Raw genomic sequence first — 26840 nt, 5'->3', positions numbered from 1 at the left:
AATGGCACCATCTTCCACCCAGGGGCTCAAGGCAAATGTCTAAGAGTGACCCTGGACTCTTCCTTTCCCTCACCTGCACATCCTGTCCTTCAGCAATTTCTATCGGCCCCATCTTCAGAATATATCCCCACGCAGAACTGGGTGCACCATCCTAAGCCGCCCACACCTCGCTCCTGTCTGTTCTCCCAGCCTCTACCCTGGCCCTACTGTAACGCACTCCCTTCGCTGCAGCTGGGGCTCTCTGCCCACAATGCAGAGCAGGAAATCATCACTGTCCCCCACATCCTCCACTGACTTCCCACTACACTTAGGGAGTGAAGGTCACGTTCCTCAGTAACTCCAGCAAGGCCCTGCGAGGTCTGGCCTGCATGCTCACCTCTTGAACTTGCTCTCCTCCCCAGTTGCCCCTCTATCACTGCGATCCAGCCACTCGGACCTCCTTACCATTCCTGGAGACAGCAAACAGGCTTCCACTGCCAGCCTTTGCCCTTGTGGTGCTCTTTCCTCTGCCTGCGTGTTGCTGTCTTACTCAACCAGTTCTGTGTTCAGCATCACGTCCTTGGAGAGGCCTTCCCCAACCACCCCTCTCCAAAATAATGGCCCCACCACCACTCTACCTCTTTCTAATTCTGCTTCATTTATGTCTTCACAGACTGAGTGAATGAATAACAGAAACTCACATTAAACAAACATCAAAACGCCATGTCACCAAAGCCCCCCATTTGTACCCACTCTAAGCACCTCTGTCCCCAACCTGTAAAACACCCCAGTATCCTTTCTGAGAAGAAAAGTGAAGGCAAATCTCCAACCTTGGCAGCCCTATTTGGTAGATGCTGTTTAAAATGCCCCTGAACTTCACCTCCCCGGCCTTCAGACACTGGTTGGGAGTTTCTCCACCCTAGATCTCAATACAATTGAACATATATACTTAGTCTGATAGAGAATATCTTGTGTTCCAGGCACCCAAATAACTATCCCCATCTTTCAGATGAGGAAATGGGGCCCAGAGAGTGACAGACTTGTTCAAGATCACACAGTGAATCAGTGTGATCCTCTTGGCTGCCCTGGCCTTCCTGAGGGGTCCTCACACTGACACCCAGTCTTCGGACAGCAGAAGGGAGATCAATGTCTGAAGCTTAAGGAGCCCTGAGCTGGGGGTCTGGTTGTAGTTCCAGAACCAACATGTGACTTCATTCACGCATCAAATAAAGACTAAGGATTGTCTCTGGCCCCTCTGGGCCTCAGTTTCTCCATCTATACAATTATAAATAGTACACAGTTGCTGGCTATCTTGGCCCTTTTTAATTGCCCCAGCAAAGAGGCCAGACTGGCAGCCACTTTCTGGAGTATCTTTGCCCATCATGCAGTTTGGGCCCATTCTCTCCCCTGCCTGGCCAAGGAGGCCCAGCTGGGACCAGTGAGTGCTACCTGGCTATCTCTGCCTGGTTAGGCTTACCCTGAGAATTATAACTCCCTCCCTGCCCGCTACTCTGTCACTGTCCTACTCACTCAGGAAAGCGGCAAGGAGGTTAGGGGTGAAGAGGTGAATGGCTTGCTGATATCCATGGTTCTTGAATTGTAGTGGGCATGAGCAGCACAGGAGGGCTTGTTAAAATGCTGATTTCTGGGCCTCACTCCTAGAGTGTCTGATTCATGCCGTGGGGCCTGAGAATCTGCAGATCTGCAAAGTTCCCTGGTGATACCAGCGCTGCTCCTCGTAGGACCACACTTGTAGAATCACTCATGCAGCTGATGGGAGTGGTCACGGCTAGACTCAATTATTAGCCAACTCAAGGCTTTTTAAACTACAAATATCACCTTCCACCACTACCCCGCCCCCTTGCCTTCCTCAAATCACTGCCCAGAAGCAGCCCCAGTCCAGACAGCCAAAAAAGCCCTGCTGGGGAGGTGGGTCTTGTGCCAACATCAGCTTCCCTGTGTGACCCCATGACTGCTCCTGCTGGCCAGGCATTGTGCCAGCCCCCCTACATGCTTATTTTCATCACTTCTCATAACAACCCAGGAGAGCAGTACCATAATCACCCAAAGCTATTGATGAGAAAACGGAGGCCCAGAAAGGGTTTCCTATGAGGGCTGCACAACCCTGTGAACATACTAAAAACCACTGGATTACACAATTTTAAATGGGGGATTTTATGACATGTGACTTATATCAATAGAGTTGTTTAGTTTAAAGAAAAAAAGGTACACTTAGTTGCCCAGAGTCATAAGGCCAGGACCTAAACCCAAGTCCACCTGGACCACCAAGCCGTACTGCCTCTCTCGGCCCCAGTTTTCCTGTCTGCAGTGAGGTGCGGGATGTCAGCCCTGTGGCTCTCCAGCGGTGGGGGGAGGGGGGAAGGTCAGCCATGAGCTCAGTTCCAGATTTTCTGGGGATGCCTCTGGAGAGAAAGATGCTTGGAGTCTGGAGAGATGGGGATATGGGTGGAGGGGTCGCACAGCAGAAAAGAGGTTATCACCTACCTCTCTGAGCCACATTCACTTAAGAAATGTTAACTGTCGTCTACACTTAGGTTTATTATAAAGCCGGAAATGAATAATCCAGGCCCCCAAGAAATCAAGAAATTAATAATTGTAACACAGTGGTGACATGGTGGATGAGGGGATGACAGAGTGCCCAGGGGTTGGGGGTACCCCAAGATGGCTTTAACATAGTCAAAGTAGAGGGATCGGTGAGGATTTGTTGGAGGCGGGGATGAGGACGGGGTGGGAGCGTCCCAAGCAGAGGAAGCAGGATGTGCAAGCAGCAGATGCGTGGAGGCTGCACGTAGCCCAGGACAGTAGTAGTTCTGTGTGGTGCAGGCCTACAGTGAAGGGGCAGTGGAAAAACCAGAGAGGGCCTGGTGCAGGGGCCTCTGGTGGCATGCTCGGGCATTAGGAGCCATTGAAGAGTTTTAAGAGAGGAAATGACAGGGTCTGATTTGTGTTTCAGGACCACTACTCAGGGCAGTGTGGTGCATGGATTAGAGGAGGTAAAACAGATCAGGAAAAACAAAGAGAAAACTCCATAATAATCCAGATGAGAGATGATGGTGGCAGCACTAAGGGGAAGTGGATGGCCTGGAGGAAGTAGGACTTGGTGATTCATTGGAACTGGAGGCAATGAGAGGGAATGGCTCTCAGATTGCTGGTTTGGCCACTGGCTGGATGAATGTGTCATGTATGAACTGAGATGGGAGACCTGGTAGAAGAGCAGGTATTGGGGTGATGGGTTCCATTTCGGACACATTGAGATGGAGAGGCCTGTGGCACGCTGGGCAAACACTCAGTGGGTGTGCAGAGAGAGCGTTCAGTCAGAAATGTGGATTTGGGGAACGTCAGGGTACAGGTGGTGACTGAGGCCAAAGTAGTGGCTGAGACAGTCCAGAGAGCATGCAGTGAATTTAGAGGGGGATCCAGTGGAAGGCCGGAGGAGAGACCCTCTAGCCAGACTGGGAAAGAGCAGCCAGCAAGAGGGGAGAGAAACCTGAACAGAGAGGCAGCCGAGAAGCCAAGTGGAGAAGGTGTTTCAAGGAGGGAGTGGATGACAGTGTCAAAAGCTGCCAAGAGGTCAGGTGAGATAAGGCCTGAAAAAATGTTCACTAGATTTGGTGACAAGTTGGTCACCGGGCACCTTGGCAAGGGCAGACTCAGAGGGAGGGGAGGACCAGAGCAGGCCCAGATGGGGTGAGCAAGGGGGTGGTGGTGAGGAGTGGAGGCAGGGAGGGTGGGTGTAACTAGTAAAGAAGTTTGACTGCAAAGAGTGAGGCTGAGATTGGCACCTGGGGAAGGATACAGAACACAAGGAATGATGTTAGGAGGGAGCCAGGGGAGAAGATGAAGCAGCAGGAGAGGTGAGCGAGTGATCAATGGAATGAAGTCCCCAGGGCAGCTGGGAGGCTGGCATCCAGTGGGGGTGGGCCGGTGCTGCACAGGAAGGACCCCACAGCTCCCACGGTTTCAGTCGGGAGGTGGGAGGGGAGGTGGTGGTTTGGGGGAGCCCAAGGAGCCCCACCGGAGCTGAGACCTCCTCTGGGAAGAGGCCAGGTCTGCTGCTCAGGGCCAGAGCAGGGTGGGTGCGGGCTCTCAAGAGGTGGAAGAAGTTTGACACAGCTGGTGTGGAGGATGGGAGGGAACCAGGCGCTGGAGAGGGGTCCCCTGGGTACACAGGACCATTATCCCCAGCAGTGAGCCTAGGGGACAAAAGACCCAAAACATCACCAGGTGCTCCACACCTGCATTTTTGGTTTTGTTTGGGTTGGGTTTTCTTGTTTTGTTTTGTTTTTAAGGCTTGGTGATCTTGAGGGAGGACGCAGCCTGTATGGGATGAGGGGACCCCTTCCCCCACAACCAGGCCAAAGAAAATGCAGATCCAGGCCCTGCCCCTTTTTCCTCCTGGGCCTCCCTCCTTCCTTGCCTCTCTCCAGTGGCCCTCCTCCCAGACTGAGCCCTGCCAGCGTCTGCTGCCTGCCTGGCCACCAGCCGGCTCCCTCATTCCTACACCTGGCCTTGGGCCCTTCCTCTCTCCCACAGCAGAGTTCTGTCTTCCCACTGGAGGACACCTGGGGCCAGTTCCTCCCCATTCAGTCAAGGATCCTGGAGGAAAGAGGCCATGACTCCCACCACCTTGCAGCAGAAAAGAGCTTCTTAAACCCAACCCAGAGCTGAATACTGAAGGAACTTGAGCTAGACCTGAGAGGCACTTCCTCACTGAGGGATGCGGTGGGGCTGGAGGGCCCCAGGCTCCTCTGGAGAGAGCCAGCTCCTACTTTCTCCTGCAGGGGGATCAAGGGGAGGGGCAGTCAGTCAGGCCTCAGAGCAAGGCTCTTTCCAAGAATCCTCAGGGGCTGGGACAAGAAGTTTCCCCTGATCCAGCGATTCTAAATATGGCAAAGGGAGCAAAAACACGTGACCCTGGGCCCCACCCAGGGCTGCTGCAGTGCCTGCTGCTTTTCTGGGCCAGAGGCCTACACTGGGGCTCAGGGCTAGTGATGAGGGCTCAGGGGAGCCTCAGTTTCCCTGTCCACAACACAGAGACAGGGGACAACTCAGTGATGGCTCAGTTTCTTCAGCCTTATGACTTGCCAACAGTAGGATGGAGGGGAGAAAGCTGGCCCTCAGCTCAGTTCCAGATTCTTTGAGGATGTCCCTGGAGGGACAGTGGCCGCCAGCACATAGTATAAACTATGAAAAAAATGCCCCCTCTTAGAGAACCAATTACAAAATTTTCGGGCAAAATATTCCCTTTCGCCTGAAAAATTATAAAATGTTGGCCCCTCTAGATGGCCCCATTAGAAACAGACGTCCCTTGCTCTGGGCTGACCCACCCCTGAGTACAGCTTGCATTTCAGTGCCACTGGCATCCTCTCAGCTGGGCCCCTTTGCAGTGCAGAGGATGTACAGGGACGAGGGGTAGCCCCAGGGATGGCGCTGCCAGCTATGGCAGCTTTGGGAAGGCCTACCTTATGTGGGACCACATGGCTCCATGCCCCTCTCCTGGCTATCACCGATCCACCTAGAGCTGGAGATTGGCCCAAGAAAAAGCCCCCATAGGTTGGGCTGAGTCACTGGGATTGTCTTTCTCAGGAATGGAGCTAAGTTGGGAAAGATGCAGAGAGAAGTGAAGATGCAGCTGCTCCTCCAGACTCTCGTGTCCGCTTCTCTACTCCACAAAGCCCAGATGTGCTTCCTGCCATGATGTTACACGGCTCTTCCCTTTCCTTGCAGTAAGTGCCCTCCACCTCCACATGCCAATTTTTCTTGAGTAGTGTGAATGGTCTCAGTCCCACTAGGAATTCCGTGTCTCTTGGACAAGGTGTTTAATGAGTCATATCCTCGTCCCCTCCCACCTGGACCAGCTCCATACCCTCCTTCTTGTTCTCGCTGCTTCCCTCTTCCATGCTAGCCAGACTACCTTGTGCACCAGGTAAGTGGGCTGAGCAACATGTCAAAGGAAGGAGCAGGGGCCATCCATCTGTTCAGGGCTGGCCAGGCAATGCTGACTCCTCAAATAAACCAGGAGCGTGGGCTCCCAAGCAGGAGACCAGCAAAGTGAAAGCAAACTAAAGGGTGGAATATAGGCAGCCCAGATTTTGGAAACTTTAACAAGATGGCCAATGGAAACCTTCCCCCGGTTCCACCTGAGCAGCTGCATGTGGATTTGGGTGACTCAGTTTTACATGCTAGGCTTGGCACTAGATTTCATTTGAACAAAGAGCTTTGCTGCTTTTTTTAAAAGTGTGAAATCCACCAACTTGCCGACTCAGGCCCCAGCTCCCTTAGCACGGCTGCAAAGAAGGCCCTTCCCCACCCCACCACCTCACTCTCCACCACTCAGTGCCCAACCTGGCGCTTGATACCTCACCCTCATAGGCCTGCTCCCCCACAAGAGCCAGCTGCCTTTTCTCCCCCACCACCACCTCTGTGCAGGCTGCCTGCCCCTCCTCAAGCCTGGCTAGGTTACATGGGGGCCCCCCTCCAACTCCCCTAATCCCTCATCCCCATTTCTCTGCTCATTTCCCTCATGGCATTTACCTCAACTTGTGAAAAGCTGTTTGACTCCCCGCCTCCTCCTACTGACAGAGAGCTGGGTGAGGCCCCGTCCTTTTCACTTGGAATGCCCTGGACCCAACTCAGAATGGGTGCTGAGCAAAAGTTTCCTGAGAGCCAGGACAACCTCAGCCCTGGACCTCTGGCTACCACCACCCACCTGCCAGTGTGCTGATGATGTCCTGCTGGCAGCACCTGGCTCCACACCTCGACCCTCCCCACAGCAGATGGGATGATGCACCCTCAGGCAAGCAGCAACCCTCAGAAACCACATGGCCCAGAGCTGCAGAGTGTCCACTGAGGGCTCACCAAGGGCTGGACACAAAGATGGGCAACGTCGCTGCCTTCGAGGAGCTTACGTTCTCATGGGGGAGATGGATAGTAAGTAAAAATGCAAAATGTCAGATGATGGAGAAAAATTAAGCAGGAAAAGAGGACAAGGAACATTGGTATGGGAGTCAGGAGCTATTTCATGGGGATGGGGGGCGGTGGTCAGGGAAAGCAGCATTGAGAAGGTGATATTTGAGCAGAGATCTGAAGGAAATGAGGGTGTGAGCCATCAGGTATCTGGGATTATAGGGTTCTGAGCATAGGGTCAAGGACAAAGGCAAAAGGCCTGAGCCAGAGGGTGTTTGGTGTGCTCCAGAGGCATCAAGAAGCAGGGACTCCCAAAGTGTAGTGAGGAAAGGGGAGAGTGGTAGGTGGTAAGGGCAGAGACATGCAGTGGATGTGGAAGTAGATCATTTGCTGGTTATTGTAAGGATTTGGCTTTTACTCCAAGTGAGATGGGAAATTTTAAGCAGGGAGTAACATGATTTGGTTTGTGTTTTCAAAAGATCACACAGGCTGTTGAGTGGAGAACAGACTATAGTTTGGTGGGGGGGGAGTGCTAGGCAGTGGCATTCGCTACGAGGTGAGTTGAGAAGCTAATGGTATAATCCAAGCAGGAGGTGATGGTGATCTGTACGAGGGGAAGTGGAGGTGGCAAGAGGTGAGCAGATACCACCTATATTTTGGCAGTGAAAGGTCTCTTAGAGTTCATCAATCCCCTCATTTATAGATGGGAAACGGAGTCCCAGATAGGGGCATGACCTACCTGTGATCATACTGTATTTCAGAGGTTGAGCTAGGCCTGGCATCCAGATTTCCTGATTCTTAAGGCAACATTCTTTTGATTTCTCCTCTTTCTGTAGGAGGACCCAGGCACCTGCGCCTTACCCCCACCTCAAAAATTCCCTCATCCTGGCATCAGGCTGAGGCCTACTCCTGCCCTTCCCACTAAATGTGACAGGGTGGCACTGGGTTCGAGGACTGCACAGGCCTCCAGCTACTTGAGCCTGGCAGGGGTCATGGTCACCTCTAAGGAGCCTCCTGTCCTCTGAATCAGCAGAACCTTGCAAGGCGGGGAGGGGGAGAGAGGGAAGAGTCCAAACTAGGGGAAAGAGCTTAGCCCCACCCACTACTAGGTTGTCAGCACTCCCAGAGCAGAGAGGACACCAGGAGCTGACAGGGTAGAACAGGAGACTGGAGAGGGCAGGGACCCTGGGGAGTACAGGCCCCAAGGAGCCCAGTCTGGGACTCCTGCAGACTCAGCCAGTGAGGATCCCACCCTGTGGGAGGCTTAGCGGGCATGAAGGAAGGAGTTCAATGCCTTTGCTGCAGTTAAGCAAAGCGGTATACAAATTCATAGGCATGCCTGGGGCGGTTGGTTACAACTGCCCTAAGAGGCTTACTTCCTATGGAAACCTCAAATCCAGGACCAGCCAGACTGAATGCAATAAGACTGACTTCAGTGGGCCCTGACAGTTGGAAAATGTTTGCTGTGTGACCTTGGGCCAGGAGTGCAACTTCTCTGGGCCTGTTGCACAGCCAAGGTGGAAGGGTAACCTGGTTAGGAGGGTCTTAAGCTGGAAGCTGGAATCATATCCAGACATCCTCTCAGTTTCCTCTACCTTTAAGGGGAGAGGCTGCCCACAGTGTAGTTCTGACTGAGTCAGGGTCCTCTAAGAGGCAGGAGCCTGTTTGGTGACCCTGAGAGAGGTGTCAGGTTTGGGGGCAGCAGCAGGTGATGCACAGGGGTATGGACAGAGCTAGGAACCTGGGTCGATGGGCTCTCTATCCTGCCTCTGCCACCACTTAGCTGAGGAGTTGGAAAGTTATCTCTTCAGTCTTGGTTTACTCTCAGAAAGGGGTTGAGTAAGGGTCTGTAAGGGCCTCATTTTTCTCAGATCCATCTGGGACTGGTGGTCTCAGTTTCCTAAATGGGCATCTTCTGAAACTGCCAATCCAGAGGGACATCTAGAAACTCTGGAGGAGGGTCTTTTACATTTCATTTGCATGGTGCTCACTTGCCTGGTAAGTCTAGAGGACCTCCTTCTGCCTCCCCAACTCCCCTATCATTGACTAATGAAAGCAAGGAGGAGTCAGGGTAGACCAAAGCAGAACTTCCAATAGCTCATCCACAGAAAGGGGTCTGGAGGTCAGGGGAAGGGAAAATTTGTACCCCTGGCCCTGACGCCCCTCCTCTTAAAAGAAGACAGAACCCAACATGTATCAGAGTCAAAAGAATGGGGCTTGAATTCAGCCAGGACCCTGACCCCTGCCAGGCTCAAGAATTCAGCCTTGGCTGCGTGACCTTTGGCAAGTGAACTGTTCCTCTCTGGGATTCAGTTTATTCGTCCGTCTAATGGGGTCAGTGATCCCTGGGGAAGCATCTAGAGGCAGGGGCATGGCCCTGATGAACTCGCTCTGAGGGGTTGCAAAATGGCTTGGGTTCACCTCGGGACACGGAGGAGGCTGACACCAGGCGGGGCTCCTCGGGAGAGGGAGGGGTTCCTGGGGAGGCAAGGCTCCTGGGGGACTCCTCCCGGCGCACGGATTTAGCTCTGCCGCCTTCCTCCGCAGGGGCCCCTCCTACCCCGCAGAGGCCCAGCGATTCAGCGCTCCGGGGTCCGCCAGGACGACCCGGTAGTCGCGGCGCGGGGAGGGGCCCGGCCGGGGCCGGACACGGTGGTGGGCGGGGCAAGGGCCGTCCTCGGGGGCGGGGCTTCGCCGACTCCCTGCACCACGCGCGGGAGTGGTGGGGGCGGCGCTGTGGCTCATGTTACCTCCCTGCCGCCTCCCCCGCCCTGCCGGCTTCTTTTTCCGTTTCCAAATTAACAATTGAAAACGCGGCGGCCTGAAAGGCGAGCAGCGGGCCAAGCGGAAAGTGTGAAGGTGCCGCCGCGTCCCCGAGGACGGGGGCAGAGAAGGGGGCGCGACACCCTGACTGCCCGAGCTCGCCCACCGACGAACGCCGGGTGCAAGGACTGCGCGCCCCAGGACCGAGATGCCAAGGCTTCCAGACAGGTCCTGGCCTGATCCGGCCCCCAGTACTGCCCTGGCCAGTGCGGCAGGACCCGGTGTCCAGGCACCGGGGTAGTGCCAGACCCCGAGGGGACTGTTGGGGTGGGGGTCGGCACCAGGGCTGGGTTACTACTCCTGAGGCTGGGTGCCCAGGAGGGTCAGGTATCAGGCAGCACCCTCAACAGCACCTTCCCTAAGGACTCCCAGAGCCTGGTAGGTTCAAGTATGGCCTCAAGCAAGTCCTTTCTCCTTAATGAGACTCAGTTTCCTCATCTGGAAAATGGGGAGGGAAGATACACTGACCATACAGAGCTGGTTGTGAGGAATAAATTAAATGAGAAGATGCATGAGGCCAGCCCACAGTGAACAGTAGGTAGCAGCTGCTATTCTCTTGTGTTGCTACTGATGATGATATTGAATCCTTGGTACCCCTCCACCTCTCCCTGCAGACCACCAAGGAGCTGTCCACCAAGGCAGAATACTGGAGTTCACTGATTTTTCCTTCCTCTCACTTCCTCAGGGCCTCCCTTAAGTCCTACTTGACAGATAAATAAAGGGAGGACAGATGGGTCCTTGTAAGGGGCTACGAGTCACGTGTAAGTGAAAAGAGCTAGGGCCTTGAGCCCAGGCCTGACTCCCCCAGGCCCAGGCTCTTCTAATGGAGATGGGTGATCCCTGAGGCTGGAGCCCTGCGCATTGGGCTCCCCTTCCCTCCCTCCCCAGCCCGCTTCAGTGTTCTGAGAGATGGGTGCTGATCCCAGGACAGTTGGAACCAATGGGTGGGTAATAGAGAGTCCCCACTCCCAGGCATCCTGGGACATGGACCCAAGAGCCAGGGGTGGACACCAGGGAAACATAGTTTCAGGTCCCCAGCCGCCCATAATGTAAGCTCCATGAAAACAGCGACTTTATCTATCTTGCTCACAACTATCTCTCCCACACTAGAACAGGGCTCGGTGCACTGTAAATTATCAGTAAATATTTGTTGAGTGAATGAAAAGCAGGTTCCCTCTTACAGAGCTGTGGCCTCCCATTCACCACCTATGTGAAGTGGCCTACCTTGGGAATGGGGGTTTGCAGTGAGGTGCCCCACTCTCCAACATGGAGACCCAGGGCAGTCTAATGGTGGGAGGAGATGATAGAGGTTCCAGAAGACAGAGTTGAGATCAACTCCCCTCCAAGCACCTCTTCACTGACCACCACGATTCCAGCTCCTTCCTCACCCCTAGCCCACTTCCTGCAACCTGAGAGCAACTCCCCCATTACAGTACAACACTGGCTCCTTACTGTTTACAGTCTAAAACTCAAGCTCCTCAGCCCAGGACTGGAGGCTGTACACACACTAAGCGTCAAGCCACACTCCACCCCTCTATACTCTGTACATTTCCACCTTTGGTGCTCTCTGCTCTCCTTAGGATGTTCCCCTTTCCTCCCCAAGAATTCCTGATTTACTTTGGGGAGAAGTGCTACCCCAGCCCCTGGCTTGGAATCCGGGCCCCCTCTGGGAACTCCAAGACCCCCTTGTACTGAGGCTGTTCCTACCTCTGTCCACCCCCTACCACCTCATTAGGATCCACCCACCAAGGGTAAGGCCACTTCTGCTGCCCCTTTATCCCCCAGGCTGTCCAAGGAGATGCTCAGACAGTATCTGGGGGAGATCAGGAAGATCCAGATTGCCAAAGCCTTGAGCGTGAGGGAGTTCGGATTTTCCCACTGTCCTGTGAAGCCTGAGAGTGCTGGGTAAGGGTGCCTTGGGATAGCTGCAGAGGTGGGTGTGTGGATTGAGGACCCATGCAGTCCGCCCCAAATACTGGCAGGGCTGCAGAAAGAGTACAAATGGAGACCCAAATACTGTAAGTGTAAATATTTAAAAGTTTAAATCAAGCTAACAAGCTGTTAAATAAAATATGTTCCATTGTTCCTGACACATATACCTTTATATGATCTGGAAGGCCAGGTTTACATTTAACATCTTGGACCCCTTGGAGTCCCGTGCTAGAATCTAGCAGGGAGGGGACAGCCAGCCCCACAACCCTCCAGTCCCTAGCCCATGGTATGCCCTCTTCTCTGGGCCCATCCCTCACCAGGAGGGGCACTGGGTACACTGCCGTGGCTGCCCCAACTTGCCCTTCCACAGTCCATGTACACTGGCTGCACAGAGCTGCCTTTGGGCCTGGGGAGTGGTCACATAACGGTGGCTCTTGGGATTCTGAACAAGTAAAGAGGTCTGTACAAGCCCTGGCAGCAGGCACAGGGACTTGGCCAGGACTCCAGGGTTACCTGGAATGTGTTCTAGAATAAGGAAGGCTGTGTACAGGCTCTGGGTTGGTAGTATGTAGGGCTATCCAGGCTGAATGGGCAGAATTCTAGACTCCCACCCAGACTCTAGCCAGAGTAATCCTGCTTTGATCTGTTTTATATACACCAATCCTATGTCATATGTCATTTAAAGAACCAGCTCTACTGCTTAAAAGAGTTTGCAAAGCGCTAATCTAGACTGGTCCCTCCTTCTGAGCCCAGGGGAAATGGAGCTTATGGGGTGCCAGGGACCACAGTCATGTAGCAGTTTACAGCAGAACCAGAGTTCAATCCCAGGGCTCCTGTCTCTTGCCCAGGCCTTGGCATCCAGTAGCACATTTCTGATCACTAAGATTCAGTGCCTCCAAAGGACAGGCCACTCGGAGGGGGCCAGAGCCCAGTCCCTGGACGGGTTTGAGTGGGCCTGCTGCTGGGGCCTCCTGCCTTGACAGGGGGCTGGACCCTCCACTCAGGTTGCCCAGCTCAGGAGTGGATTGAGAGGCCGGACCCGGCCTGAGAAGGAAAGGGATCCTGGTATAAATAACTGTGGGGGGCCGGGATGTTTGGGCCCGTCTCCTGGGCGACGGCTGTGTTTATCACCCAGCGAAGGGGGGCATGGCCCACACATTTGCCTCCCTGACTTGTAGCCAAATTCTCCAGGAAAGGGTGGCCCAGGATTAGCCCCAAACACTCTGGCTCTGCACCCCTATCAGGTCCTCCCAGTAACTCTGCCCCAACTTGGGCCTTAAATCCCCCTGACATTATTTCTTCCTTCAGTCCCAAATACTGTGCAACACTGCATCTCCATCAGCCCAGTGCCCCCACATTTGCCCCACTAAGTTCCAACTCTGCCCAAATCATGGGAGGATAGAGAGCCTCAGTAGGGCAGGGGAAGGCCCCAAGCAGAGGAGCTGGGTGTGTGCCAATGATCTGAGCTGGGGCTGCTGGGCACAGGACAGGGACAAACCTCTCCCACGGCCCTGGCCAAGAAAGAGAAGGACTGTAGCCCCTGGATTAGGAGAGTGCAAATCCCTCTCCCCAGCCCAGTGTCTACCGCATGCCTGTCATGTGCAGGGCATTAGATAGGTAGATCCCACTGTGGGAGGGGCTGGCAGGTGCCCTATTAGTCATGCCACAATCAGCTCCTCCCCCCAGTCAGCTAGGCCAAGAGAAAAAACCCTATATGCAGGCAGGCAAGTGAAAAGGTCCCCTTCCCCATGGGACAGGAGCTGCAGCCTGGCCTGAGCACAGAAGCACTGGAGTTGATGCTAGCTGAGTTCTAGCCTGCAGGCCAGCCCCCCGCTCCCTTCCCACACACGCTTTGATCAACCAACTGATGGGGCTTGCTTGGGACACCAGCTGATTTTTACTAAGAGCAGAGGCTCAGAATCAGGGCTCTGTCCATCAGGAGTCCTAGACAGGTGCCTGGATACCTGGGCTCCAGCGCCATATCAGCTACTTCTCGGTTAATGACCCTGGGAAAGTCATTTCTCCTTTCTGAGCCCCAGTGTAAAATAATGTAATATCTTCCTCCAGAGTTGTTATGAGGATTCAGTGGGATTCATTGAACAGTTAAACCCCACTAGGGGCCAGGCATGCTTCTCCGTGCTTTGTGGACCATTGGGTGGGAGAGGGATTGCCCTTCTCCCCAGTCTGAGGCAGCATTGTGGACCCAGAGCTGAGGCTCAGGGTTGTTGAGACCCTGCAGAGACCTGCCCAAGACCATGCAGAAGGGTCCTAAACCCAGGCCAGCTCTATGGAAAGGGTTCCACTGTTACTTACTGTTGCTGAGTACAACTGAGACTCTTGCGCTGAGCCTGGGCTCCAGGCTGGGCTCTGCCACTGACCTAAGTTTAGTCCAGGCCCTGTTATAGGCCTCAGTTTCCCCAGCAGTAGAATGAAGGGACTAGATGGGACCAGTGATTTCCATACCCTATTGAGCTGCAGGAAAGGGAGGGAGTAAGGAGCTGAGGCAAGCCAAGCCACCTGGACCCTGCCCTTTCTCCAGAGCACCCCACCATTGGCTGGGCCAAATCCCTGGGGCCTATTCTAAGGCACTGTTCTAGGGACCCTCATAGGCCCCAAGGCCATATCCTTAGACCCCCTTTGCAGAGAGCCTCAGGTCCAGCACCACCCCCTCTGCCTCCAAGGCTTCCCTTAGCTCAGCCACACACACCTTCCCCCAGACCAGGCTTTGCATACACAGCAGAACTTTTCCCTATAGGCAAAGTTTTAGGGCTTCAGGCCAGGTCTGCCATACCCTGGCAGGATTAGTGGGCAGCTCCAGAGGAGCTGCTCAGGGGGCTGGACCAGGAGGGAAAGGCAGAGGGAAAAAGAGACCAAGTGGATGGCATCCCCAGGGCTCCCTGCCGTAGTGTCCCCTCCACCCAACAATCGTCCTTGCCAGGCCTAGAGAGATTTTCTAAAATACCCATCTGCCACAGCCCTCTTGTCCTCAGTTCCTTCCTGAACTCAGTCTTCTGTAGGAAGTCACTGCTCCTCAGCCCAGCATTCCTAGCCTGGTCTTGTCCCAGCCTCTTCTCTGCACACCTCTGGCCCCCTCTAAGCTCCTACCCTCCTGGCCTCTTGCCGTTCTTTGCAAATGCCATGCTTTAACCTAACCTCTGGGTTTTGCCCATGCTAGTCCTTTACATAGAATGCTGTTCCCTGCTCCTCTTTGCCTGGTTGACTCCTACTCCTACTCCTACTCATATTTCAGGTCTCAATTTGAGCCTCTTTCTCTGGGAATCCTTCCTCACCATGCCTAGTTTAGGGCTGGGTTTGGCCCTTCTGTGCTGGGCTCCCATAGGACTCTGCCCTGCCCAGAGAACTGCCAGCCTCCTGGCCCATCAACCCCAGGGAGCAGGGGAGGATCTGATTCACTGCTCTGTCCATAGCATTTGGGATAGGGGCTGGCCACGAGGGACTGCCAGGGAAGGCTTCTCACAGGAGAGAGTGAGAAGGAAGGAAAGGGTCCCCAGTGCACAACTAGGGGGGAGGGCAGGACCTTGAACTTTAAGGCTCACTTGGGCCTCATATCAGCCTCACAAGAGGCAGGCCCATCAAGACCAATTAGGCATAATATGGCAGGTTAGATCACAGCTCCCAGAGCTGGACTTGTGGGAGTATGACTCCTAGCCCCATTGCCTACACCCAGGCAAGTTATTCAATGTCTCTGTGCCCCAGCCTCCTCATCTGAAAAATGGGCCTAACAATAGCTTCTGAGAATATCAAAAGCACACTTGATGGAGGAGGCAGCCCTGTAAGATGGGCAGGTGGAGATGGTAACTGTCATCTACATGGAAGACGCTGGTGCCTCAGAGAAGTTGAGTCACCTGCTTGGGATCACACAGCCTTTAGGAAGCACAGTCAAACCCCAGCTGTTGACTCTTGGTTTAGTGCTACTTTAACTGAGGGGTGAGCCCTGATTCTGGCTGACTGTGCTGCCCAAGCCCAATCTCAGCAAGAGCCCAGAGCTGGCCCTCATGCATTCCAGGATGAATGGGCAGGGCCTGAGGCTCAGGAGGAATTGACAGCAGAGGTTGACTGCTCCTCCATCCCACTAATCCTTCCATCCTTACCCAGACTCATCCCATTTCTGGCCCCAGAGCTCGGGAGGCAGAAGGCAGGGTGGTGCCCAGACTCAGGGATTTCATGCATTGGTAAAATTTCCGAAAACACTTTGGGGACTGCATAAAGTTGTCACTTTTTTATTTTGCCAAGTAAGGACATTTAAAAAATTTCCAGCGCCACCACTTCATAAAAGAAAGGACATAATCTCAGACTAAAAGGCAGTCCCTTAAATGGAATAAACTTAGTTTTATGAAAAAGTCACTACATTGTCCTTATTTCCCTCAGTTTGGCCTTAGGCCACTGGAAACCACCACAGGTCTGCTGATGTATCTGAGAACCATTTGGAGCTTGGGCTTGGGAGTCACAGAGATGTGGGTTTGAATCCTGCCTCCACCAAGGGCAAGCTATGTAATTTGTTGCATGTTATTTCCCCTCACTGAGCCTCAAGGTCTAACTGCAAAATAGGAACAATAATAATGCCTGCCGCATAGTGGTACTGGGAGAACTCCATGGCCTAATGTTCGCAGAGCGCTAGTTCATGGGAAGAAATAAGTCAAGTCCTGGTTCCCAGCCAGTGGTGGCTCCGCAGGCTGCCGTTGCCCCCAGGGTGAAGCCCACCTCCTGGGCCTGATGATCAAAGCCCCGCCCTCAGGGCTCTGGGTACACCAGACTGCAGAGCCTAGGGCAAAAAGGGTGGAGAAGAGAGTCCCATCTGAAAGCCTCTGCTCTAGCTGTGTTGCCTCCACCAAGAGTGCCCGTCAGATAAAAATCACCAGAGCTTCCAGTTCAGTGCCTGGACATGGAGGACCCAGGGGTCCTTTCGTCAGTTTCTCTCTAGATGGCAAAACCCTTCTCATCCTCACAGCCTGGCTTCAGTGCCACCTTCATTCCCTGGCTCAGCAACATTCATAAATTCCCAACCGCAAGCCCTGCCCTGTGCTCAACCCCTGCTGCCCTGACCTCGGGATCCCACGCCAAGGAATGCACAGGATGGGTGAGCCCCACAGTCGGGCCTGGGGTGGGCGTGGGCAGGGAGTGATTCCAAAAAGAGGTGGTACTCAAACTGGGATCTGAGGGATGAATAGGAGTTCGCTAGATGATGGGATGGATGGGAGAGGGGAGGGAGTTTCAGGCAGAAGGAAAAGCACATGGAGCAATAAACAGCACATTCTGGGGACCCCGTGAGTTGTCTCATAGGTGAGGAGCAATGGATGCCTGAGGGAGAGGTTTCCTGACTTGGGCTCTGAGGGTGGGGAGTCACAATCGGGGGCTGAGGAAGGCAGGTAGGTTTGGAGGGAGACACTGAGTTCAGGGTGCCCAGGGGATGAGGAGGCATCCACAAGCAGCTATACAGGAGGCTCAGGTGGAACTGCAGAGTGGGAGGCTGCCATCACAGCGGTGACCCCGATGTTGCAGGAGTGCATGGAACCCCCTCCCCAGAAAGGCTGTACAGAGAGGAGCCCCAGCATTCAAGGGGCAGAAAGAAGGTGGAGCTGCTGACAGAACTGATGGGGGAGAGTTAGTGCCGCTGGCTGGCAGGCAGGCGGTCAAGGAGAAGGCTGTGTTCCAGAAGGGAGCGCCCAGCAGGCTCAGAGCCTCTGAGGCAGCCTTGCACGGGCCACATTCTCCACAACTGGTTAGCCATGTTGACTGTGGGCCTTACGTCCCATCTGTAAAATAGGGCTATTTTATTTAACAAAAAGGAGGATAAATAGCATGGGGAAGGGGGCTGACACCTTGCTGGCCTTCACTGCCTCACCAGGCTGAACCTCCCTCCCTCTGCCGGGCCAGGGTTGCACTGTCCTCCGCGGTCCTCTGTCTCTCCCACCAGATCGCCACCAGTCCCCAGAGGTGAGTAATTAGATGAATGAATGAAATCAGGGCAGAACCAGGAGGCAGTATCCCTAGGGCCTGGCTACTCCGGCATAGTGCTGTCTCCCAGGAGTGGGGGTGGAAGCCCCATGTGTGCTGTGTTCTTGGGCAATCAGGTCCTTTCTCTGGCCTTAGTTTCCCCATCTGGGAAATGAAGCATGGATCTGCTTGAGCTTGGAGGCCCTTCTTGCCCTGATGCTCTGTGGCAGGACAAATGGAGAAAGTGTGAGGGTAGACAGGCCTATTTCGGACCCGATGCTCCTGCCTCAGGGGAGGAAGTCTCACAAGGGGCTGGGTCCCCATTATGCCCAGGGACTGGTCCCTCCAGAAGAGGGTGGCAGCTGGGCCAAGGAAGGCAAGAGCAGAGGCGCTGGGATTGTGCTGACAAAGCTGTTCCATCTCCCCTCCTTCTCACCCTATCCTCTCCCCTCCCTGGGGACAGCCAAGCCCAGCAAAAAATAAACCCAGAGCCAGTGACCGGGACAGGCCTGAGGCTCCCAGGCAGAAGCAGCAGGGACGGAAGGGTGGAAGAGAAGCTGCCTGTTACCAGCACCCCACAAAAGCCAAAGGATACCTAATCTGATCCCTCCCCTGCCCCAGAGTCAACACAAAGGGAGCAGACTCCATCTACTCCCCATGCTCATGCTGTGAAGGAGGGGTGCCACTTGATGGGGACAATTAGCAGAGTAAATCCTGTCTAGCCCAGCTAGAGACAGGTCCCCAAGTTCTGGAAAGAGTACCCCAGGGAATTTCACTCTCCCTCCTGGTTATTGGGCAGCCCTTCCTGTTGTCTGACCTCCATCCTTTCGGCTTCCATGGGAACCATGCTCCTTTTAAGCTCTCCCCTGTCCCAACCTGCCTGGCCTAGAAGTCCGAGGAGTCTCAGGAGAACGTGTCCCCCAGATGTCCCTGCAGGGATTAGGGAGGGCCCGGCGCCAGAGACCCCCTCCACACACTGTTCCTGAAATCTCTGAGGGGAGGAAGAGGAAAGGACTCTCACTGCTCCATGCTCCCTTTGCTTGCCTCCCTCCCTCAGGCGCTGGCAGATCCCCAGCCCAATCAGTCTGCCCTGGGGCAGCCCCTCCTGTTCCTCATCCTTCCCAGTGCCAGCTCCCAGGGTGCACAGATCCTGCCCTAGGAACAGAGTTGCCCAGAAAGCCTGGAGTCCTGACCAGCACCTTCTCCCCAGCCCTGCAGAGCCCCAGATGGGGGCAGGCAGCCTCCTGCTTGCCCTTGTGAGTGCTGCCCAGTGCTCTGAAGGGCCCAGAGAGAAGGTGTTGGAAAAGAATGCTTCATCCCCACCCCACCCCACCCCACCCTAATAATGCCTATTGATCCAGTCACTCTGTGCCAGGCTGCCCCGAGTGGTCCTGTTCTTGTTTAGCCCCATTTTTCAGAGTGGGATAGTGAGGCTTGGGGACTGAGGTGGAGGGTGGGTGGGCACCTTCCCAGTGAGTGTTGAGATCTCTAAATACCTTTCGGGATTCTGTGTCCCCATTCTCCAGGGTGATATGCTCAGGAGAGAGTGGGGGGGCTGCCCCCCTCTCCCAGGTTCCCTGGCTGTGCCCCTGAGCACCATGGCTCCACTTACACTTCCCCAGGGCCAGGCTGGCTTCAGAGGTTGGCAATGAGACCCACACCTATCCCGTGCAGTGACATTCTCACATACACATAGACGCCCTCACACCTGCACCCAGACCAGTCCTGAAGAGGAGGCAGGAGAGGCCAGTGGCCTGGGCAGGCTCAGCAGCCTCCTCACTGGGTCCCCAATCCCGGGCAGGGTGCAGCTCCCTCTGCCTCCCCAGGTACAGAGCTGACACCCTTTATCCATATGTGTCAAATGAAGGGAGGAACAAATGAATGAATGTCCTAGAGACCCAGATTGGAGCCCCAGGGCCACCATTCACTAGCTGTGTGACCTTGGGCAAGTGGGTGATGCAAGGAAGAGGCTCAGCTCAGGTGGGCACTGCACACCCTAGATGCTCCTCAGAGGTACACAAAGACACATTGTCAGGATCCCCGTGGAGAGCTGCTCACCCCCTACAGGCAAGAGCAGCTCCTGTTCTCTTCCCAGGGAGGAGAATGATGAAAATAAAAATATAATAATAAGGGCGAAGACAATGATGGCTGGCATTTGTGCTCAGGAGTGTCCAGTGGCTTAACTCACTTAGCCCTGACAATCCTACAAGCAAGTATTATTATTCCCATTTTTCAGATGAGAAAACCTCAGAGAGGTTAAGTAACTTGCCCAAGGACACATAACTGCTAAGGGTAGAACCAGAAACGAACCCAGATCTGTCAGACTTGATCCCATGTTCTCAACTTTCTGTCGGACAGTCTCTGGAGAAGTGACAAGTCCCCAGTCTTTCTCCATCCCAGCCCCACAACTCCCACACTACGGGCACTAGAGAGAGGCTGCCCCAGGTCAGACACTCCGAATTCTCTGAGGGGCCCTCTAGCCCACAGTAGAGTCAGGCTGCCCAAAGACACATCCATGCAGGGGAGAAAACCTCCAGCTGGCTGCTCTGAGCTGGGGAAGCTCCCTGCACAGCCTCCTTTGGGGACAGGGGCAGGGCCTTGGCCTCATCTGGGGAGCCTTCCTTTCTTCCTGCTCCCCAGGCAGTTTCAGAAACCCTGACTGGCTCAGAGAACCTTAAATTAATCACCCACTCAAAGTGCTGCCATCAGCCCAAGAATAATCACCTCTTGAAACGCTCCTGGCTCTAGCACTCTGAGAATATAGGCTTCTGCAGCAATAGGGATTGAAGTTAGACACACAGCAGGGCTTCCTCAGTGAACAGAATGAATGTACTAAGGAGTTGAGGTGGGATAGCAAACAATGAGAGATCCAACTTACTCCAGTGACCCCAAAGAGAACTTGAGAAGGAGGGAGCAAAGGGCCATAAAGGGGGAGGGAGAGAGATGGAAGAATGGATGGCAGGCTGGTGGGAGGGTTTCCCATATGCCCCCTTCTTAGAAAGACCAAACAAGAGGAGGGACTGAAAAATATCAGTGCAAAAAACAGGTCACACTCCAAGACTTTCCCCATCCCAAGGCCAAGTTCTTGGAGCATCAGTCTTCCATATGGGCTGTGGTGAAGAATGTTATCTAAAGTCCCTATCTGGGAGGCAGAAGGCCTGGGTTCCTGGCACACTTGTACCACTGACTTGCCAGGTGTGACCTTGGCTGAGTATCTGCCCCTTTCTGTGCCTCGGTGTCCCCAGCAGTACACTGCAGGGCTGGACACAAAGCTCTCAGAGAGTCCTTCAGGAGAAGCCACAGCTAGCAAAGTCCTCAGAACCCAGCTACCCGCTCCCCTGTGGATCTCAGGCTGCCCTCCAAGGGCGATGCCCTCTAAGCACTGTAATGGCAGCCCTGCAGTTGTGGATAGTGGAGACAAAAACTCAGGGAATGGGGCCAAGTCTATTCTGTCCTAGGGATCTAGGCTAGGGCCACAGGCCCAGGTGTGTCTGTGTGAACTTGGTGAAAAGGTGGGAGCAGTTGTGCACTAGAATTTCTTTTTACTGGATGTGTGCTGTGCATGTGTTCGTGACATCCATGGACTTGCGTGTCAAAGTTTGCAGTGAGTGTGTGCAAGAGACAGTGGGTGTGCAGCGGGGATATATGAGTGTGCGCAAAGCCGTGTACAGCAAAGCGTGACTGCACTGGGTGTCGCTGGGCAATTTCCATTCAATTCCACAACTGCTGTCACTGCCTGTGTGCGGGATGCTGGGGACAGAAACAAGCGATGGAGGAGTGCTGCCCCTGAGGAGCCCGGGGTTTGGGTGTTGGTTATGGCTGAGGTGCAGGAGAAAGATGGCTCCAAATTAGACCCAGCTATGGGCTGAGCTCCTCCATGCCAACTGGGTGGCCTACTGCTGAGCCTCAGTCTCCCCATCCATCCAGTGAGGAAGATAACAACACCTACCTCGCTGGGCTGTTGAAGACACAACGAGAGTGGTTTATATCGACCCTTTAGCACGGTGCCCAGCACACAGCTGATAATCCAAGTATAATCAGAAATTTTATTCCAAACTCCCAACAGCAAACCCAGGTGGCCACAGGGAGCAAGAGACCAGTCCAGGACAGGGAGTCAGGAGTCTTTGGGTCTAGTCCCATAGCTGCCACAGATTTACTATGCGACCCAAAGCCTCAGTTTTCTCCTAAGCAAAAGGGGCTGTCAAAATGTGAGGACCCACCTATGAAGGAATGCCTGAGGCCTCTGGGCACCCTTTGCTGGTATTATTTTCAGCCCAGCAATGCTCTTTCTCAGATGTCAAGGTGGGAGCCAAGGGGACGCCAGCGTTAGGAGCCTAAGGGCCCCAGGAGCTGCCAGCACCTACTCCCCTCCCCATTCCCATAGCTTCTGACCCCAGGCACAAGGCTGACGAGGATGTTTACAGAGTGTAAACCTCCACCTAGGGAAAGGACTGGGCAGCTGGGGGCTGGGAGCAGCAAGAGTCCCACAGTCATGGGCTCTGTACCAGCCCCCTCCAGCTGCCTGACTACAAAAGGGAAGGCGGGTGGCCTTCAAGAGGATGCAGCACAGAAGTGGGCATTCTCCACAGAGGCTCAAAAAGCAGGATGGGCAGTGAAGTGGTGTTTCTCAAAATTCAGAGGGCAGGATCTATGAAGGATGGAAGGCTTAAGCTGGGGACCTGGGCACAGGATGGGGTTAAGGGCTTGTGACAGGTCCAAGGAACTAAAGAGAGGCAGGAAGGCTGGGAGAGTGACCAGCGATCCTTCATTCTGGTCCTCAATAAGGGGAAGAACAGGAGTCAGCGATTCCCACGTCCCGGAGGCTGCAGCTGCTGGCAGTAGAGGCAGAATTGGGGCTTGTCCTCGGGGCAATCTCCCACACCTTGGTGCTAGAAAAGTACAGGCTCTTTGGGCCCAGAGGACATGGTTGGCATGTGTGAGGGACATATCCCCTGGGGTGGATGGACCCAGCTCACCCCAATTCCCTCCTTCCTGAGCCCTTCTCTTCTGGAATCTTCTGCTGGGCCCCTCCTATAGGGCCTGGGTCTCTAGGAAGGGGGTTCTAGCTAACTGTACACATTGGATCCAACTTGGGCTGCCTCTAGGACCACTGGGGAGGTGGGCAAGGAGTTGACCAGAAACGCAGCAGTAGGGCTAGAAGTCCAACAGCAGGAAGCACTTTCTGGCAGGACCAGCCAAGCCCCAGCAGGGAGCAACCGAGAACCTGCATACCTGGAGCTCCTCAACAACAGAGGAGGCCTCCTGAGCACCCCTGCCCAGCCCCAGTAATATCCATCTTTCACACTGAGGCCCTTGCAGCTCTCCAAGCTCTTTCCCCCATAATCTCATCCAAGAGGGAGGCCCACAAGGCTGGGGTTTCTACCCACTTTGAGAGCCAAGAGATGGAAAGCTCAGAGAGGCCCAGCCATCAACCCAAAATCACACAGCAAGAGGTAGGGCTTCTGACCCCTCAGCCCCTTTGACCTCTAAGGTGAATGACCAATTCCCTGAGATCCCCGTCTGTATGTTTCTGTACCACACTTCCTCTCCCAGAGCTCCTGAGAAATGCCTGAGCCCTGGGCTCCTGGAGACAAGTAGTCAGAACAAGCATGCCCCTGTCCAGGGCATTCCTGGTGTCCAGAAAGGGCAGGAAGTGGGGCAAAGGTACTAGCGGATTTAGCTCCTGGAGAGGAAGGAGAAGAGGCCCTTGCAGAGGAAGTAAAGACAGGGCTGGCCAAGGGCCTTCACCTCCAGTGACCCCCTTGGGAGCTGAGAGGCCAGGCATGGGGTCTAAGGACACCCACCTCAGAGCCCTATTGGTTTCCTGAAGCCCAGCTCTGCCTTGGAAAATTCAGCCCTGTGTGGAGCGTCTGGCTCTCCTTGGGTGCCCAAGGTTGCGCGGGGCAATGCAGCCGCTCTTGATCAGCAGTCCCCTGCCTCTTGCCCCAACGCTAGCCTCCCTGGTAACCCAGCACAAAACCTCTCTCAACAATCCTCTCTGCGGCAAAAAATACTCATCCCAGGCTTACAGGCCCTCCCAGTGAGCACTGGGAATTGGGCTACTTCTTGTTAGGATCAACTGTTGTTGATCCTGACCCTGAGTCTGACCTCATGTCCTGAGTAATCTCAACTCTCTGCCCCCAGCCTAGCACAGCGGCTCTCTGCACAAAGTCAGGGCTGCCACTCCCAGGAGCTAACTGGTCAAGAGAGTTTTCTTCCTCTACCCTCCCTGTGGCCATTGAGCTCCTTTGCCAGCATTTTCCTCCCCTTCACCTCTGAAATTCTGTGGACCCAGTAGCATGGGGCAGAGGCAGGCAAGGGGGACAGGTGGACAGGCAGGAAAAGACAGGTGGAAACAGACGTGAGGAAGAAGAGTGAGACAGGCAGGCGGATAGGCAGAGTGACAGATGGATAGCAGGCACACAGATACCTGGACAGGCCAACAGAGGGATGGAAACCGACAAGCAGGAGTACTGGACAGTTAGGTGGAGAGATGAAGACAGGCCAACTCACACACAGGTGGTAATTCAGTCTAGCAGAGGGACAGCCAGACAGGCAGAAGAACAGGCAAAGGGACCACCCATGAGACCCTAAAACCAGATGGCTCTTCCTGGGGGCAGCAAGAAGGAATTAATAGCAGCACATTTTCCAGAGACTGGAGGTCTCGGCACCTCCAAGCGTCCCAGAGCCAGGCCCAGCCCTTCAACTGATATCCATGGGGCCTCTCATGTTCCTGGCTGGGCCAGGCCGTCCCCAAAGGCTGAGCTCTGAGCTGCCAAAATTCACTCTTTACATCCAAGAGGGGTCAGTGTTTTTGAAAGTTGTAGGAGCCTGGTGAGGGGGAGGAGGGGGCCCGAAGTTCAGTGTTTCCAAACCTACTCCTCTCTTTTTTTTTCCCCAGAGTGCCCGGAGCCAGGCCCGGTGCAGCGTCCAGCAAGCTATGCGGGCAGGGTGGCCCTCTGCTGCCACTGGGAAATTGAGGGTGGAGGGGAGAGTCACACAGCGCACACCAGTGTCAGGGCTCAGGCGGCTCACCTGAACCCCCAAACACCTATGGTCGGGGCCAGCACTCAACTGGAATGGAGGGTGTCCCCGTGGAGGGGCATCTCCACAGGCGGCCCAGGTGGGAGCCCACTGCAGCAACAGAAATGGAGAGGTGACAGAAAGTGTGTGTGGGCTAAAGGCTCCCCTTTGTGTTTGGGACACAAGGAGATAGAGGCGGGGAAGATGAAAGGGGAGTCTCACTGTAGGGGTCCCAGATTGCAGAAAGGACAGGGACAAGAAGCTGGATGTGAGGAGTACCTGGGACAGAGGAGCCAGGGTTGGAGATCGGGATGGAAATAGGAGTTGAAGTGGGGTAGAAACGGGGTCAAGCAGGGGTCAGGACTTGGAGAATAGGGGTTAAGGTCTGGCTGGGAAGGATCAGAAATGCGCTCACGACTCGCTCACGACTCGGGAGAGAGAGAAGAGGGTCGGCGGTGGGCTTGGGGGCAGGAGGCGGGGCCAGGGCGGGCCGCCGTCCCCGGGGAGCCCAGGCTCTGGCACGGGCCGCGCGGGGCTGCAGCGCGGGGGCACAGCTAGAGGCGCGGGGTTGCAAACTCACATGAAAACGTGGTAGATGAAGGCCCAGCCGCGGGGTCGCTCCAGCACGTTGTAGACCCAGTTCTGCAGGCGGCGGTAGCGCTTGTGCGCGGCAGAGGAGCGCTGGCCGCAGGCGGAGCCCGAGCCCGAGCCCGGCCCCGGGAGGGGCGCGCCCGGCGGCAGGGGGCTGCCCAGGAGGCCGAGGCGGCGCGGGGACCCGCCCCCGCCCGCCTCGCCCTGCTCGCTCTGCACGGCCGTGAGCGCCACCAGCTCGGCGCGGGGGGCGGCCCCGGGCGGGGGGGCCAGGCCGAGGCGGCGCGGGGGGGCCTCGGCCATGGGCGGTGCCGGGCGGGGGCGCTGGGGCCAGGCTGCGGTCCGAGGCGGAGGCGAGCGCGGGGCGCTCAGAGGTTCATGGCTGGGACCCGGGGCCGACGGGGCGGCCCGGGCCGGGCGCGGGCGGCGGGGGCTAGGGGCCGGGCCGGGGCCGCGCCGGGGCCGGGGGCGGGCGCTCGGAGCCTGGGGGCCGCCGGAGCCCGCACTGACCGCCCGCTTCCCCGGCGACTGGGGCGGCTCTTTCCGACTCCAACTCTCTTATTACGCGCTCCATGCCGCTCGCCTTTCCACCTGCCACCGGCGCCGCTCACATGTCACCCTCCCCCGCCCCGCCCCTCCCCCGTCCGCCCCCGCCCGCCCCGCGGCCGCCTTCCCAAATCGGGAGGGAGCGAACGAGCGAGGCTCGGCGAGGGAGGGGACGGACGCGCGGAGAAGGCGGCGGGGCTGGGCGCTCTGCGCGGGCCGCCGAGTCGGTGCCCGGCCCGGACCGCGTGGCGGCTGCCCCCGGGGGCAGCGCGCAGGGCCGGGAGGCTGGCCGTGTGCAAGTGGTGGGCACAGCTGCGAGGGCCTGTGTGGACCCGAAGGCCGGGCTGGGGGTGGGACGCGTGGTGCGTGGTTGTGGAAAGTGGGGCGTGGAGTGTGAAGTAGTGACCGCAGTCGTGGATGGAACACGGCGTCCTGGGGAGTTTCGGTGTGAATGGATGCAGAAGTGTCTGCTTGTGTGTGCAGAGTGGGTGGCTGTGGGTCTGCGAGGTGGTGGGATTGAGCCCGTGCAGGTTGGGGAGCGCGAGCCCGGTGTGGATGGGTGTGAAGGTGGGCGTGCAGAGTCCGGCCCGCGGGGTGGTGGTGGTGCAAGCGTTGAGGCGTGCGCCGTCGGGTCGTGCCCTTTGTAGGTCGTGCGGGGTGTGTAAAATGTGCCGGTGCAGAGTGTGGCTGGGTGAGCAGCTCCTACCTGAAAGGCCTGGTGCCCACGCGCTGCGGAGTGCTGTCAGTGTGTGTAGCGTAGTGGGCCTCAGCCGTGAATTTTCCCTCCTAGACACCCCCACCTCAGGGCTTCCCTTCTTCTTGAGGAGGTAAGAGCCACTGGTAGGCCACACTGCCCCAAAATGAGGGTCTCCTCTGCTCCACGCGCCGGCGCCCCGCCAACGGCCTGAACGGCTCCGAGCCTCTCTCCCAGGACAGGGAACCAGGTTCCGGGCACAGGGGTGCGGGAAGTGAGCGCGGAACCAGTGGGCGGCTGGACAGCCTCCTCTCCAACGGTTCACAGAATCCCACCCAAACAGGGGCTCCCTCCCACGGCACCTCCCCAG

At 55.8% G+C, this 26840-nt stretch overlaps 1 protein-coding gene across 2 annotated transcripts in view; it reads right to left on the bottom strand.

Moving 5' to 3' along the window:
• Positions 1 to 25870, bottom strand: part of KCNQ4 (potassium voltage-gated channel subfamily Q member 4) — a 50531-nt gene extending 24661 nt beyond the window's left edge. The window contains exon 1 of one of the 2 annotated variants that reach the window (XM_057500083.1): positions 25220 to 25870. In XM_057500083.1, coding sequence (XP_057356066.1) covers positions 25220 to 25533 — 314 coding nt within the window. In that variant the 5' untranslated portion in view covers positions 25534 to 25870. The remainder of the gene's footprint in view (positions 1 to 25219) is intronic. The other variant, XM_036893102.2, reaches the window with a different exon arrangement.
• Positions 25871 to 26840: the final 970 nt, after the last annotated feature.

This window comes from Manis pentadactyla, chromosome 4, assembly GCF_030020395.1.
Source record: "Manis pentadactyla isolate mManPen7 chromosome 4, mManPen7.hap1, whole genome shotgun sequence".
Lineage (NCBI taxonomy): Eukaryota > Metazoa > Chordata > Mammalia > Pholidota > Manidae > Manis > Manis pentadactyla.
Note: the sequence above shows the minus strand (reverse complement) of the source record. Positions and strands in the feature narration are given on the sequence as shown.